The 17,796-nt window shown below is 41.8% G+C and overlaps 1 protein-coding gene across 2 annotated transcripts in view; it reads left to right on the forward strand.

Moving 5' to 3' along the window:
• The window catches only part of dagla (diacylglycerol lipase, alpha), a 309,507-nt gene that overhangs the window by 235,775 nt on the left and 55,936 nt on the right, over nucleotides 1-17,796 (forward strand). For both annotated transcript variants that reach the window (XM_072272422.1, XM_072272424.1), the window contains one exon: nucleotides 1,531-1,611. In XM_072272422.1, the coding sequence (XP_072128523.1) occupies nucleotides 1,531-1,611 (81 nt within the window). The remainder of the gene's footprint in view (nucleotides 1-1,530; nucleotides 1,612-17,796) is intronic.

The raw sequence follows: 17,796 nt of genomic DNA on the forward strand, positions 1-17,796 counted from the left end.
AACTGCATAACAACAGTGGTTTCTCGTTATATACCTGTTGAGAGCATGTCATCACATGACCTCACGCTGGCGGGAAAATTACATCACCCCATCATCACAAGACCATTACATCATACTCACAAGATACCCACGAGGTATGCAACACCAGTAGCTTAGTATGTGTCATGTACCGTTCAGCTGGGTCTTCCAATATAAAGAAACGAACTACAGCAGATTCAGAGTGGATCACATTATTAGTGTGTTTATTACTTGCAAGGGGAGATGTATTTCCAGCCAGGTTTCATCTGGATATATCGCTCTGATCTGTTTCATCCAAAATACGTTTATGCTTTCTTTTCCACAAGGAACATTACATTCCTCTGTTATCTTCATCCTTATCTCATTCTCACATTTGACATCCTGTATTATCCTATTATCAAAATATCCCCTCTGGCCATAAAAGAAATTGCCTGTTATCAAAGAAAATAGTTTGTTCCCATATAACACAAACACACTTTAAATTTTCTCACCCAAACCAGAAAAGCACCTTAGGATTTCATACACTCATTTTTGTTAACATTACGTTTTACGAAGTTGCAAATTCATAAAGAATTCAGGGTTACCACATAAATTTCTACACATGACAGATATTGAAGGCCAATAAATACATGTCAACAACCTGCTAAGCAAGGAGGACAGTCAGCGAAGGAGTGCCATATATGTGTAGTTTGCTGCTATTATAGGTATTTCTAAAGCAGTTGAAATAATCATCATGGGAGCAAATTGTCAGAAAGTTCATTATTGAGAAACATTCATGTACAATTTTGGTGCTGGATTAAAGTTAGATGTCAGTTTGCTGGTTTGCTAATGAGGAAGCCTCATTTACCAATAAAAGTCTGATCCCAGCATGGCTTGTAAAGAGTACTAGTCACTCTCCAAAAAACAAACAAAATATGTGAATAAAAGTTTACTTGAATAGTCCAACTGATTCTTCTCTTATGTGGCAAGCTAAAATAGTGGTTAGCACAATGCTTTACAGTACCTGCAATTTGGGTTCAATTCCTGTCGCTGTCTGGACAGAGTTTGTATGTTCTCCCCATGACCCCGTGGATTTCCTCCGAGTGCTCCGGTTTCCTTCCACAGTACAAAGACATTCAGGTTGGTAGGTTAGTTGGTCATTGTAAATTGTCCCATGGCTATGCTTGGGTTAAATTGGTGGGGGTGGGGGTTGCAAGGTGGTGTGGTTTGAAGTGCTGGAAGGGCCTATTCTGCAGTGTATCTCAATTTAAAAAAGAATAAATGAGATGGAATCATCAGCTATCACAAAGCATTCCCTTCCCTGATCAGGTGCTGCAACAGCAGGATCACACTGACTTTCCCTTTACAGAGATATAATGATAGTGAAAATAGGAAGGTCTGAGTCATGCAGTTTAGATTTGAATGTAGATTTGATTGATTCATTTTGTTCATTTACTAATTTTTAACCACTTATTGTTATCAGTCAAATCAAGGATTTGCTTTATTTTTACAAGAATGTTGGTCTCTTAACAGGGTATGGTTCTATCTGCTGAATATATTAAGAAGAAATTGGAACAGGAGATGATTCTCTCTCAAGCCTTTGGCCGTGACCTGGTAAGGCATAACTTACATTATAAAGTAAATAAAACAATGAATGGTGCTATTCTTAAGAGAGAGAAGGGAAGGGTTATTAATAATTTTTAGGTGAATTTCAGATGTGACCAGTGTTGGATGAAGGGCACCAATTTGAAATGTTAATCAACCCTTTTCTTGCAATTTGATGATGAACTCCCTTACAGCTATATAATTCTTGCTACAATAAATGGTCTCTGCAATTCTCTGTCAGATCAAACACTAGCTGGGGATTCAGACATCAGTGAGATGCTGGAGAACTTAGAGTCCAGTGATAGACCACAGAAAGATATAAGGCTTCAACTTCCGATGCATCGGTTCAAACCTCTTCTGACTACACATACCTGGAGGTGCGAGGTTTGCTGCACTGAACTGCTTAAATGAGAATCAGGTTTACTATCACCGGCATGTGTTGTAGAATTTGTTAACAAAGCAACAGCAGTTCAATGCAATTCATATAAAAGAAGAAAAAAATTATAATAAATTGATTACAGTATACGTATATTGAATAGATTAAAAATTGTACAAAAACAGAAATAATATATATTTCAAAGATTCAAGATTCAAAAAACTTTATTGTCATTCTAACCGTACATCAGCTCTGCAGGGCAGAATGAGACAGCGTTTCTCAGGAGCAGTGCAATCATAACATAACAAACGCAGCACTAAATAATAAACATAACAATAAATAGTAAAATACAACAGCCATATGTCAGTTAAAATCATGTTATAAGTGTCCAGTGCAAGTTAAAAGTGTCCAAAGCAGAGTCAGGTAGAGCAGCTGTTTAGCAGTCTGACTGTCTGTGGGAGGAAGCTGTTTAGTAGCCTTGTGGTTTTAGTTTTGATGCTCCTGTAACGTTTGCCTGATGGCAGAAGAACAAGCAGTTCATGGAGAGGGTGTGAGGGGTCTTTAATGATGTACCGTGTCTTCTGGAGGCATTGACTCTGAGAGAGGTCTTGGACAGAAGGTAGGGAGACCCCAATAACCTTCTCTGCTCCCCTAACCACCTGCTGCAAGACTTTTTTGTCGACAGCACTGCATCTGGAGTACCAGGTTGTGATGCAAAAGGTCAGCACACTCTCAACCACGCCTCTGGTGTTCCTGGACCAGATGAGATTGTCTGAGATCTGCACCCCAAGGAACTTGATGTTTTCCACTCTGTCCACTGTGGAGCCGCTGATGCTAAGGGGTGTGTGCTCAAGCTGAGACCGTCTGAAATTGACGATCATCTCCTTGGTTTTGGTGACATTAAGCATCAAGTTGTTATCCCTGCACCAGCTCTCTAGGTGTTTGACCTCCTCCCTATACATTGTTTCATCATTTTTGCTGATGAGCCCCACCACTGTGGTATCATCTGCAAATTTAATGATCAGGTTCTCCTTGAATCTGGCTGCGCAGTCATGTGTTAGCAGTGTAAACAGCAATGGGCTAAGCACACAGCCTTGTGGGGATCCAGTGCTCAGTGTGATGGAGTCAGAGATGTTCCTGCCAACACGGACTGACTGTGGTCTCTCTGTCAAGAAATCCAGAATCCAGCAACACATGGCAGTGCTAAGGCCAAACAGCGACAGTTTCTCCACTAGTCTCTGCGGGATGATGGTATTTTAAAAGTGAGGTAGTGTTCACAGGTTCAATGCCATTTAGGAATCAGATGGCAGAGGGGAAAATGCTGTTCATGAATCACTGAGTGTGTTCCTTCAGGCTTCTGTACATCCTACCTGATGGTAACAGTGAGAAAAAGGCATGCCCTGGGTGCTGGGGGTTCTTAATAATGGACGCTGCCTTTCTGAGACACCGCTCTTTGAAGGTGGCCTAGGCTACTACCCAAGATGGAGCCTTCTAAATTTGCGACCTTCTGCAGCTTCTTTCGATCCTGTGCAGTAGCCCTCCCCTATACCAATTAGTGATGCAGCCTGTCAGAATGCTCTCCACGATACATCTCTAGAAGTTTTTGGGTGTTTTTGTTAACATACCAAATCTCTTCAAACTCCTAATGAATTGTAGTCACTGTCGTAGTCATAGTCATACTTTATTGATCCCGGGGGAAATTGATTTTCTTTACAGTTGCACCATAAATAATTAAATAGTAATAAAACCATAAATAATTAAATAGTAATATGTAAATTATGCCAGGAAATAAGTCCAGGACCAGCCTGTCTTGCCTTTTTTATAGCTGCATCAATATGTTGGGACCAGGTTAGGTCCTCAGAGATCTCGACACCCAGGAACTTGAAACTGCTCACTCTCTCCACTTCTGATTCCTCTAAGAGGATTGGTACGTGTTCCTTCGTCATAGCCTTCCTGAAGTCCACAATCAGCTCTTTTGTCTTACTGACGTTGAGTGCAAGGTTGTTGCTACAACACCACTCCACTAGTTGGCATATCTCCCTCCTGTATGTCCTCTTGTCTCCACCTGAGATTCTACCAACGATGGTTGTATCATCAACAAATTTATAGATGGTATTTGAGCTATGCTTAGCCACACAGTCATGGGTATAGAGAGAGTTAGAGCAGTGGGCTAAGCACACACCCCTGAGGTGCAGCAGTGTTGATTATCAGCAAGGAGAAGGTAATATTACCAATCCGCACTGATTGGGGTCTTCCGGTTAGGAAGTTGAGGATCCAATTGCAGAGGGAAGTACAGAGTCCCAGGTTCTGTAACTCCTCAATCAGGATTGTGGGAACTGTGGTGTTAAATGCTGAGCTATAGACAATGAACAGCATTCTGACATAGGTGCTTGTATTGTCCAAGTGGTCTAAGGCCGTGTGAAGAGCCATTGAGATTGTGTCTGTCATTGACCTATTGTAGTGAAAGGCAAAATGTAGTGGGTCCAGGTCCTTGCTGAGGCAGGAGTTCATTCTAGTCATGACCAACATCTCAAAGCATTTCATCACTGTCAATGTGAGTGCTACTGGGCAATAATCATTAAGGCAGCTCACATTATACTTCTTAGGCATGTTACGTACCCCGTAACCGGGTTGCCAAACCAGCAGAAATGGACCACTAGTTGGAGTCTGGTTTACTAGAAACTAATAAAGTTTTATTAAAGGAATAAGTAACACAGTACTCTAATCGTAAGGATATAAATGCAACAGGTTAGCAATGATAAAACACACGTGTACACAGAACTAGGGTAATAGGAATCAACCAAGCTCTACCACAGTCTAGGGGTAAAATGATCAGTCTTAAGTGACGCAGAGTTCAGTTCAGTTTAGTGCGGTTCGCAGTAATCGCTGTTGTGCCGTTGGAGAGAGAGAGAGGGGGGGGGGAAATGCAAATTTGATTCAGGCAGACCTTTGATGTTCACAGGTGGTTTCGGGCGGACCCTTTTATGTCTTCTATCCCGCTGTGGTCACCGACTGTGACCCCTCCGTTCCGGATACGACCGTTCTTCCGCAGTGAACCTGGCACCCAGGCAAGGGCGGACACACACACCAGGTTCCCACCGATCGTACCTTTTCACCCTGTGCGTCTATGGTCGGTTCCCGTGAACCGAACCTCTAAACTCCCACCAACTTGTGGGGGCACACCACTCTTCCAGGGTCTCGTTATCTCGTGATCTCGTGGTGTGTGTCGTGCCTTAGCGAACCTGTTCTTTTTGTCCCCCTGCTGGGGTATCGCCTGTTCATCAAACTTCAAACAGTTCAGGTTCAAGGCAACCGGTTTGTCAATATTCTGAATTATGTTTCTTTTCCGTTATCTCTCTCCTCTCTCATTAACATTTTGAATGTTTCTCCGTTGTCTCCCTTATCTCTCTCTCATTAGCATCAATCTTCTGATAACTTGGTTTGTCATCACAGGCACTAATATAACTGTTGCTTTTTTGAAGCAAGTGGGAACTTCTGCCTGTAGCAGTGGGAGGTTGAAAATGTCCTTGAATACTTCTGCCAGTTGGCTGGCACAGGTTTTTAGAGCCTTACCAGGTACTCCATCGGGGTCACTGGGTGCAGCAGGGATCCTCACAGCTATCGTTATATTCTCCCTTTCAAAGCGGGCATAAAACGCGTTGAGTTCGTCTGATAATGAAGCATTACTGCCATTTATGCTACGGGAAATAATGTCTTGCAAACTCTGCCAGAGTTGCCATACACCTGATGTTGCCTCGAACCTCATTCAGAATTGTCTCTTTGCCCTTGAAATAGCCCTTTGCAAGTCATACCTGGTTTTCTGGTACAGACTTGGGACGCCAGACTTGAATGTCATAGATCTGGCCTTCGGCAGATGACGTACCTCCTGGTTCATCTACAACTTTTGGTTCGGGAATGAACAGCAAGTCTTTGTAGTCATACACTCATCTGCACAGGTTTTAATGAAGTTGGTAACAACTGCAGCATACTCATCCGGATTCGAAGATGAATCCCTGAATACAGTCCAGCTCACTGATTCAAAGCAGTCCTGTAAGCGCTCCTGTGCTTTCCTTGTCCGTACCTTCTTGGTCCTCACTACTGGTGCTGCAGTCTTCAGTCTCTGCCTATACTCAGGGAGTAGAAGTACAGCCAGGTGATCAGATTTCCCGAGGTGAGGGCCTGGAATAGCACGGTAGGCATCCTTGACGGTGGTGTAACAATGGTCCAGTCTGTTGTTTCCTGTGGTATTGCAAGTGATCTGTTGATGGTAATTGCATAGTGATGTTTTTTCAGACTGGCCTGGTTAATATCCCCCAAAACGATGGTGAAGGCATTAGGGTGCTCGGTTTCACGCATGTTGATCCCATTGCTCAGATCATCTAAAGCCTGATTGACGTTAGCCTGAGTGGGAATGTATACCACTACTAAAATGATCATGGAATCTCCCGTGGTGGGTAAAATGGACGGCACTTAACTGCGAGATTCTCCAGGTCTGGTGAGCAGAATTGGTACAGCACTTATATATTTGTGCACCAAGAGGAGTTGATCATGAGGCATACTCCTCCACCTCTGCTTTTGAGAGACTCTATAGTTCTATCCTGACAGTGTATAGTAAACTAGTCGATCTGAATCGCTGCATCCGGTATGGAAGGGGTTAACCAGGATTCCGTGAAACAAAGGAAACATCTGGTCCTAATGTCCCTCTGATTCAGCACCTTAGCTCTGAGATCATCGATTTTATTCACCAAAGACTGCATGTTTGCCAGCAAGATAGTCGGTATTGGGAACTTAAAACCGCATTTCCTTAAATGCATTTGTATCCCTGATCTGCAGCCACGTTTCCTGTGTGGTATCCAGGAAGGAGTACATCCACAGTCGGCATTGTTTCTGTCCACTTTAAGCAGCGATAGTTCATTTAATCACGTTGAGGCACCTTTGTTGACTGTACTGACCTTGGAAGCAGATTCTTTTTAGCTGTATCAGGCCAAACTGAGAATACTTAATCGTATCCATTGAGAGCTCTGCTGCCAAATGAGTCCCCTTGAGGCACCTCTGAATAGAACTACCGCCATTTATCAGCAACGCAGGTTATAAAGTACTAAATTTGCTACTATGTACAGTGGTATGCAAAAGTTTGGGCACCCCAATCAAAATTTCTGTTACTGTGAATAGCTAAGCGAGTAAAAGATGACCTGATTTCCAAAAGACAATAAGGTTGGGAGGGAGGAGAAGATGATGGCGCGATGCAGCTCGCAGTGGCCACTCCAGTGGTGATGTCTGTTATTTGTCAAGTAGGGTGCTGTGCACATTCCTGATTTGATAGAGACGGACGTGAGAGCATGGAGGAACATCTGGTGAAACTTCTGAAATGTCTGCTTTACTGCTGCTGCTGCTGTGTGGTCCAGAATCTCCGGAGAAGGTCCCGAGTCCATGGCTTTGCTTGTTGCTCGGCAACCGGGGCGGGCTCGAAGCGCTTGGCAGAGGATGGTGTTCAGAGAGGCTGTGTCAGAGGGGCTGGTCGAAGGCTCGAAGTTTTCAGACGGACTCAGAGTCCGCTGCGATTGGGTGTTTCCAGTGGTGCTGCATCGGCAAGTTTGCGGCGCTTGGAGGTTCATGGCAGGGAGAGTTTCTCCCTTCTGCCACCGGCATGAGATGATGAGTCTATCGAGACTTTGAGACTTTATTTTTAACTGTGCCCATGGACTGCTCTTTATCAAATTATGGTATTGCTTTGCACTGTTGTAACTATATGTTATAATTATGTGGTTTTGTAAGTTTTAGTCTTGGTTTGTCCTGTGTTTTTTTTTGTGATATCATTCTGGAGTATCATTTTTTAATGCATGCATTTCTAAATGACAATACACGAGGACTGAGTGTCCTCATAATCTATAAAAAAAAGTTAAAGATGACACATTTCTTTAATATTTCAAGCAAGATTACTTTTTCCATCTTTTACAGTTTCAAAATAACAAAAAAAGAAAAGAGCCTGAAGCAAAAATTTGGGCACCCTGCATGGTCAGTACTTAGTAACACCCCCCTTGGCAAGTAAACACTTTCTGTAGCCAGCTAAGAGTCCTTCAATTCTTGATTGGGGGATTTTTGCCCATTCTTCCTTGCAAAAGGCTTCTACTTCTCTGAGATTCTTGGGCTGTCTTGCATGCACTGCTCTTTTGAGGTCTATCCACAGATTTTCGATGATGTTTGGGTCGGGGGACTGTGAGGGCCATGGCAAAACCTTCAGCTTGCACCTCTTGAAGTAGTCCATTGTGGATTTTGAGGTGTGTTTAGGATCATTATCCTGTTGTAGAAATCATCCTCTTTTCATCTTCAGCTTCTTTACAGATGGTGTGATGTTTGCTTCCAGAATTTGCTGGTATTTAACTGAATTCATTCTTCCCTCTAACAGTGAAATGTTCCCCGTGCCACTGGCTGCAGCACAAGTCCAAAGCGTGATTGATTCACCCCCCCCCCCCCCCCCACCGTACTTAAGAGCTGGAGAGGTGTTCTTTTCATGAAATTCTGCACCCTTTTTTCTTCAAACATACCTTTGCTCATTGCGGCCAAAAGGTTCTATTTTAATTTCAACGGTCCACAGGACTTGTTTCCAAAAGGCATCAGGCTTGTTTAGATGTTCCTTTGCAAACTTCTGACGCTGAATTTTGTGGTGAGGACACAGGAAAGGTTTTCTTCTGATGACTCTTCCATGAAGGTCATATTTGTGCAGGTGTTGCTGCACAGTGGAACAGTGCACCACCACTCCAGAGTCTGCTAAGTCTTCCTGAAGGTCTTTTGCAGTCAAACGGGGGTTTTGATTTGCCTTTCTAGCAATCCTATGAGCAGTTCTCTCGGAAAGTTTTCTTGGTCTTCCAGACCTCAACTTGACCACCGTTCCTGTTAATTGCCATTTCTTAATTACATTACGAACTGAGGAAACAGCTACCTGAAAATGCTTTTCTATCTTCTTATTACCTTCTTCTGCTTTGTGGGTATCATTTATTTTAATTTTCAGAGTGCTAGACAGCTGCTTAGAGGAGCCCATGGCTGCTGATTGTTGGGACAAGGTTTGAGGAGTCAGGATATTTATAAGGCTTTGAAATTTGCTGTTCTGAATATGTTGGGGAGATGGCCTCTTAGAGGAAAGCAACAGCAGCCATATTTGTGGCACCTAAACTGGCTCTGATGCACGGTAAGGATGAGAGATGGAGCCGAGGTGAGCAGGGCATTTATTAGTGAGCAGAACAGATGGACACTTCTGTGGTCAAGAGTGAGATTTCAGAATGGTATGTTACCTCCCTGGTGCCATGTTCTCTTATATTTATTGTAATTTGTACTAAGATGGCACTGGCGAAACAAGGCAACGTTTTGCAGGTAGCTTACAAAACTTCTAAACATACTTATTCTGAACTACACCCACTGCAATCTGCAGCCTGTAATTTTCCTTTAAGTAACATACTTCAGAGCCATCTTCACAAGCTAGCAGTTTCATGATCTTCTGAAGGACTCTGGACTTAATTATCTGGAATGCAGGTATTGCACCTTTAAACTGTTGAAGATATGTTGCCATGGCCAGAAGAGAGGGAGGGAGGACTCCAAGCCAGACTGAAATGGCAGAGTGTAATATCCTTACTCTACCGAGTAGCTTGTTAGCAAATGCCCTGTCACTGGAGAACAATATTGAGGACCTAAGGGTAAAATTGCTGTATCAGAGGGAAATCAGTAATTCCTGTGTTCTATGTTTCATGGAGATATGGCTTACTCAAGTCATGCCGTATAAAAAATGAGGGCTTCTCAATACACCAGATGGACCGGACTGCTGATTCGAAGAAGGCAGGAGATTGGGAGGAAGGGGGTCTGTGTTTCATGATGCTGGGACATAGCGGTCTTGTGGTACTTTTGTTCCCCTGACCTGGAACATCTAATGATCATGTGCCAACCGTTCTACTTACCAGGAGAGTTCCCCTCTGTTCTGGAGCCTGATGGTAGCAGTGAAAAGAAAGGATGGTGTGGACGGTGGGGGTCCTCGATGGATGCTGCTTTCCTGTCAACTTAATGATAACTTGTTTGAAGTTATCATCAAGTTGTCACCTACAGCACAAGGGGTCCCAACACACTTGACCACTGTTAAAGTTTGGTTAGAAATGCTTATTGTCCCATCCTCGATCCACATTTTGTTAAACCTGACCATCTGGCTATTCTCTCTCTACCTGCATACAGACAGGGGCTAAAGAGCAAGACTCCTTTTATAAGGATTACAAATACATGGTCATGGGGGACAAGAACAGCAACTGAAAAATTACTTCAAGTTGGTGGAGTGGGCCATATTAAAGGTCTTAGAGGATCTGAACAAATATGGAACAGTTGTCACGTATTTTATAAAAACAGACATAGATGAGTGTGTCTTCACAAACTCGTTCGGAGTCTTCCCCAACCAGAAGCCCTGGATGAACCAATAGATCCATAATCTGCTGAGGGCCAGGTCAGTGGCGTTCCGGTCTGACAACCAAGAAAAGTACAAGAGGTCCAGGTACGACCTCTAAAAAGGCCATCTCACGTGCAAAAAGCATCCGGTCTAGATGACGTGGCCAAGCTCGAAAGAACTGTGTAGGCCTGGACTGGAGTGTTCACTGATATCTTTAACCTCTCACTTTGACAGATTGAGATACTTACCTGCTTCAAGCAGGTTTCATTTATGCTGGTGCCTAAGAAGAATGTGGTAACTTGTCACGATGACTATTGTCCACTTGTACTTATATCCATTGTGATGAAGTGCTTTGATAGGTTGGTGACGAAACATGTCATCTTTTGCTTGAGGAACAACTTGAATCTGCTCCAATTTGCCTACTGTCACAACAGATCAACAGCAGGTGCCATTTCATTGGCTCTTCATTCAACCCTGAAACATCTGGACAACAAAGGTGCATACATCAGGATGTTCTTCATTGACTACAGCTCAGCATTCAATATTATTATCCCCTCAAAACTAGTCAATAATCTCCAAGCCTAGACCTCAATACCTCTGAGTAACTGGATCCTTAATTTCCTCACCCGCAAATTCCAAACTGTTTGGACTGTTAACATCTCCACAACCACCATTAGCACAGGTGCACCACAAGGCTGTGTGCTTAGCTCCCTGCTCTACACACTTTATACTTATGACTAAGGCTAAGTGCAGCCACAATGCCATATTTAAGTTTGCTGACAATACCACTATCAAAGGTAATAACGAAACTGCATATAGGAACAAGATAGAAAAATCTGGTTGAGTTGTACCACAGCACCAACCTCTCAGTCAGTATGTGCGAGACCAAGGACCAGTTAATTGACTACAGAAGGAGAAAACCAAAGGTTTCCTTTGCTTATTGGGGGATTAGATGTGGAAAGGGTCATTAACTTTAAACTCCTCTGTGTATTATGTAATTTGAGAGGACTGTTCCAGGTCCAGCACGCAAGTGCCATTACAAAGAAAGCGTGTCTTTCTTAGGAGTTTGAGAAGATTCGGCATGTCATAAAATATTGTCGAACTTCTATAGATATGCTGTGGAGAGTATATTGACAGGTTGCATCACGGCTTGGTATGGAAACACCAATGACCTTGAACAGAAAAGTTTGCAAAATGTAATGGATACAGCCCAGTCCATCACGTGTAATTCCCTCCTCACTGTTAAGCACATCTACCGTACATGGAGCACCATCGCAGGAAAGCAGCATCCATCATCAAGGACCTCCACTGTCCAGACCATCCTTTCTTTTCACTGCTACCATCAGGCTCTAGAACAGAGGGGATATCTTCACTCTCCCCAACACTGAACTGTTCCAAAAACCTAAGGACTCACTTTCAAGGTTTCTCATCTCTTATCTTTAATATTTATTACTTATCATTATTATTTTTGATTTACTGTGAATGCCCTCAAGAATGCCACCCTGCATGGCAGTACTTAGTAACACCCCCTTTTGGCAAGTATCACAGTTTGTAAGCGCTTTCTGTAGCCAGCTGAGAGTCTCTCAATTCTTGTTTAGGGGATTTTCACCCATTCTTTCTTGCAAAAGGCTTCTAGTTCTGTGAGATTCTTGGGCCGTCTTGCATGAGGTCTATCCACAGATTCTCGTTGATGTTTAGGTCAGGAATGTGAGGGCCGTGGCAAAACATTCAGCTTGCTCCTCTTGAGGTTGTCCATTGTGGATTTTGAGGTGTGTTTAGGATCATTATCCTGTTGTAGAAGCCATCCTCTTTTCACCTTCGGCTTTTTTACAGATGGTGTGATGTTTGCTTCCAGAATTTGCAAAGGTGTTTATCAAGTGAGTAAAAAATCAAACTTAAAAAATTAGCAAAAATATTGAAAAGAAAACTGTCAATACTTACAAAAAGATAAATATCAGAAAACACAGTAATAGCTGCATACATATTTTTGTCCAGCACTAACTGATGGCAGCCCCTATCTCTCTCTCACTGATGAGCTCCTTTTTATTTGGTACATGAATATGATGCACCCCACAATGTAGTTACAATCATATTACAAAATAACAGAAGTATCTACCTTAAAAACAGCAAACTATATATATATACATATATATGTGTGTGTGTGTGTGTGTGTATGTATGTATATGTGTGTGTGTGTCTCTATATATATATACACACACATATACACACACATATATATATATATACACACACACACACACACACACTTACTTACACATCCCCATTACTTAAAGAAATGGAATATTCCACCATATATGCAGGGAAAGGCACCTTAAAGCCCACATGAGCACATCAGCTCAATGTAGGATACATTATGGTAGTAAATATACCGGTGAAGATAATGAAGTGGGCACACTTAGCGCAGTGACAGCAGAATGATGTGGCAGTGTCACAAATATATTGATCTTGAAGGTGGGCAACAATACATTTGAAAGCTTCTCTAGAATCAAATGAGTCTTCTGGGATACAGACATTGTAGTTCGGTTTCAGACCATGACAAAGGAGATAAATGAGATTAATCATGTGGAAGGTGAGGGTGTGCAGTGTCACCATCTGTATACCTTTTAAAGGTACTTGCTTTTTGGAAAGCACAGGATACTGGAAGCATTTCAGAAGGCACAGGATATATACACCTCAAACAGGAAGAGGTATTTTAAAGGCAATATGACATAACCATGGCTAACAAATGGCAGACAAACTGAATGTGTGTTTTACGTCCATCTTTACTGTGGTAGATGACAGCAGTATGGTGAATGTTCCAGGTGTCAGGGGTCACGAAATTACCATTACTAGAGAGAAGTTTCTTGGGAAACTGAAAAGTCTGAGGGTAGATAACTCACCTGGACTAGATGGTGTACACCCCAGGATTCTGAAAAAGCTAGCTGAGGAGATTGTGGAGGCATTAGTAATGAACTTTCAAGATTCACTAGGTTCTGGAATAGTTCTGGAAGACTGGAAAATTACAACTGTCACTCCACTCTTCAAGAAGGGAGAGAGGCAGAAGAAAGGAAATGATAGACTAGTTAGCCTAACCTCAGTGGTTGGGAAGATGTTGCAGTCAATGATTAAGGATGTGGTTTTGGGGTACTTGGAAGCACATGATAAAATAGGCCACAGTTGGCATGGCTTCCTCAATGGAAAATCTTGCCTGATAAATTTGTTGAAATTCTTTGAAGAAATAGCAAGCAGGATAGACAAAAGACAATCAGTTAATGCTGTGAACTTGGATTTTCAGAAGGCTTTTGACAAGGTGCCACACATGAGGCTACTTAACAAGTTAAGAGCCTATAGTATCTCAGGAGAGATTCTAGCATGGATAAAGCAGTGGCTGATTGGCAGAAGGTGAAGAGTGGGAATAAAAGGAGCTTTTTTGGTTGGCTGCTGGTGACTCTGTGTTGGGACCAATTCTTTTTGCGTTATTTGTCAGTGATTTGGATGATGAAATTGACGGCTTTGTTGCACACTTTGCAGAAGATATGAAGATAGGTGGAGAGGCAGGTAGTTTTGAGGAAATAGGGAAGCTACAGAAGGACTTAGTCAGATTACAAGAATGGAGAAAGAAGTGGCAGATGGAATACAGTGTCAGGAAGTGTATGGTCATACACTTTGGTAGATTAAATGAAAGGGTAGACTATTTTCTAAATACAGAGAAAATACAAAAATCTGAGGTGCATTAGGTTTGGGTGTGAGTCCTTGTGCAAGATTCCCTCAAGATTAATTTTGCAAGTTGAGTCTATGGTGAGGAAAGCAAATGCGATGCTAGTATTCATTTCCAGGGGACTAGAATATAAAAGAAAAGATGTAAACTTGAGACTTTATAAAGCACAGATGAGGTCTCACTTGGAGTATTGTGTGTAGTTTGGGCTTCTTATCTTAGAAAGGATATGCTGAAACTGGAGAGGGTTCGAAGGAGGTTAATGAAAATGATTCCAGCATTGAATGGCTTGTCATCTGAAGAGCGTTTGATGGCTTTGTGCCTATATTCACTGGAATCTAGAGGAATGAGGGGTGACCTCTGTTGTTGCGTGAATGAAGTCACCGAGAAAGTTACTGGTAGCTAAAAGCCGCTTCTTTCTTCGACAAAACAAAGTACAGCAGGCATCAGATGGAGACGCTTTCGGTTGAAAGGTCTCCCTGGCCCAATATGGGGCTTGATATTTTATGTGCCAAACATCAAAGGAGAATTCCATATTTATACTGTATGGACAATGCTTTCTTTGAAACTACATACAACGTTCACACCTCCTAATTCACATCCCCGCCACAGACATCCAAACGAATTTTAATCAGCATTGTCTGGACTGGGAATCACAGCTTTTCGGAACCCATTGTTCACAGCTGCACTCCAAATTAAATGTGAAATGTATTTTCAGGTGTGAAGACTGGTAGCCTAAGGGTACGTCCTCACTACGCCGGATAATTTTGAAAACGAAGCTTTTTCTCTTCGTTTTGCCCTCCCGTCCACACTGAGCCGGCGTTTTCAGCCCCCGAAAACGAAGATTTTCGAAAACACTCTCCAGAGTGAATAAATCTGAAAACGCTTAATATCCGGCGTAGTGTGTACGGGATAACCGGAGAGATTTAAAAACATTGTCAAGACAACACAACAACAATGCTTTTTTCTGCTCCTGCTTGGTACTGCGCAAGCACTGCCGTACTGCTGTTACAACGCACAGTCGGTGTGAACGGCGTGGGAGTTAAATTGTAAAGTGAGCTTTTTTGACTATTTAAAAACGCTGTCATGACATGCCGGAATGGATGTTCGTTGTTTTGACAACGAAGTGAAGAAGTGAATAAGTATACTCACTTCGCCCTGTTTTCTGTCCTTGCTTGTATGAAGGTGGTTCACCTATTTATGCAAGTACTTCTCTGACAATAGATGTGTAACAGCCTAATGTAACGTTGTATGGAAATACAAGATAACGCTGATGCAAACGTGAGAACAGAGATGAGGTGGAATTTCTTTAGCCAGAAAACGGTGAATCTGGAATTTTGTTGCCACAGGCAACTGTGGAAGCCACAGCTTTATCTAAATTTATGGCAGAGGTTGATATATTCTTGATTGGTCAGGGCATGAAAGGATACGGGGGGGGGGGGGGTGGGAGAAGCAGGAGATTTGGAGCTGAGAGGAAAAATAGATCAGCCATGATGTAATGAGCGAGAAGGCTTGATGGACCAAATGGCCTATTTCTGCTCTTATATCTTATGGTCTTAACGGTCTTGGTTTAGAAGATCGTTCACATTGTTTTACACTGGAGCATTGTATGTAACAATTTTCTTTGAAAACTTATAACAGGTATTGGAAATGCAATAATAATAGCTGCAACTCAGAAGATTTACATGCCAGTGTTATTCCAATAGCAAGTTCTGTGTTTGGTTGTACAATGCCATAGTGCATCATTTTTTTCTATTTTATGAATCCATGGTGATGATAGAAGGTGCAATAATTGCAATATCAAAAAAATTTCACTACATTTAACCTGTCAATAAAAGAGTTGGTAATGCAGCTTTGATGGGGAGAGTTAATTGATATCTCCGTCATTGTCAGCAGGGGAAAATTGTCAAATGGTCACTGTCCAGATGTCTACAAATAAAGAGTTTCTGAGCACAAGATAAGATTTTTAACATTGGTCATTACTGGGGAAAATTGAAGCATAGATTTTGCTGATCACTCTGCACATGCAGGGCTAGCATTGGTTATCGATGATTTGTTTGAGAGTTATAAAATATACAGTAAGCATGGTAAATTAGAAACATTAATGTGATATCCCTGATTTTCTGTACTAATATTAATTAGATGGAGCATCAGTAATGTGAACTTTTGAAATATTATTCTTGATTACTTTTTATCTTGCTAATTTCATATTGTTGCAAATAATTAGGACAAACATCTATTGTGGTGGCTACACTCTGAATTAATTTGTGAATAAAGTGACTGGTAGATGAGTTTAGGCAAAGCCAATTATTGGGAAGCTGTTTATAGACACTGTTGGCAGTCAGCTCATCAACATAATAGCTGAACTAATTCCAGTGGATCAGTAAGATTATAGGCCAAAATCTGCAGGATAGATGCAGGCAGCTGCTGGAATTTCATGACATAAATTTGTGAATACCATAATGACGTGTGTGACCCTTTACGGTGACCAGCAGCAGACAATAAAATTGCAGGTAGATAGGGCACAGAAACAATGTCTTTCACTCCAGAAGAGGGAAATAACTGGCAGAACTGAAGGTAAGTTTAGTTAATTTATTTTAATTTTTTATTGTTTCTGTTTATATAGTTTTTTATTTTTAAAAGATTAGGATGTGACTATTTCATTACTTTTGGACTGTTTCTGAATGTCAGAAGTCTAAATATAGAAATGTGGAACAAAATCAGAAATACTCAGCAGTTTGTGCTGCATCTGAGAAAAATAATTGACCTTTCAGAACTAAAATGGGGACAAAAGAAGCTTGTAACTGCTGGATTGTTAGCGAGGGCAGTGACTGATCGGGTGAAACTAGGGTGGCTGGGGATAAGTTGTGTGATCCGTGGGTGAATGGAGGCTGATAGAGGGTGAGAATTTAGACAAAAGAACAGACGAGAATATGGGAGTTGCAGAATGCAGAGCAAGGGAACAAGTCCACCAGGTTCAACTGGGCATGGTATAGATTCAGTGATTCAGAGTACAGTTATTATCGAAGTATATATGCAGTATAGTATACAATCCTGAGATTCGTCTTCCCACATACAGACTCGAAACAAAGAAACACTATGGAACCCGTCCAAAGCAAATATCAAACACCCAATGTACAAAAAAAATCACACAAATGGCAAAATATGAGCAAAAAACACAGAATATAAAACATCAAACCACAAAGTCATTGAAACAGTCTCAGAATGATTCAGTTTGGTTCTCCACCCCAGAGAGAAGGAAAAGGGAAGGAGGGCTAATAATGCAGATGGATATAGATTTTTAAAAAATCAAGTTACCTGAAATTGTAGAATTCAAAATTGAGTCTACAAGGCTGCATTATGGAAGGTGAGGTGCTGTTCCTGAAGCTTATATTAGGCTTCACTATCTCAGCTTAAAAGACGATACACCAATGAGGAGTAGGCTGAGTAATTAAAGTAGCAGACATCAGGAAGCTATGGGTTTATGGGTTGCCCCCCCAGTGTACTGTTGATAGGTCTTCCACAGACTAAGCATTCACTTGGTTTTGGTTTTCCACGTTCGCACATTTGTTGTCCTCTGCATTGAAAAAAATTATATCAGTTAGGAAAAAGCGCAAGTGAATCTCTACCTCATCTGGAAAAGCGGTTTTCTGGATGGTGCAAAGGGAAGGTATGAAGGATACA

The sequence above is a fragment of the Mobula birostris genome, chromosome 11, assembly GCF_030028105.1.
Source record: "Mobula birostris isolate sMobBir1 chromosome 11, sMobBir1.hap1, whole genome shotgun sequence".
In the NCBI taxonomy this organism is placed as follows: Eukaryota; Metazoa; Chordata; class Chondrichthyes; order Myliobatiformes; family Myliobatidae; genus Mobula; species Mobula birostris.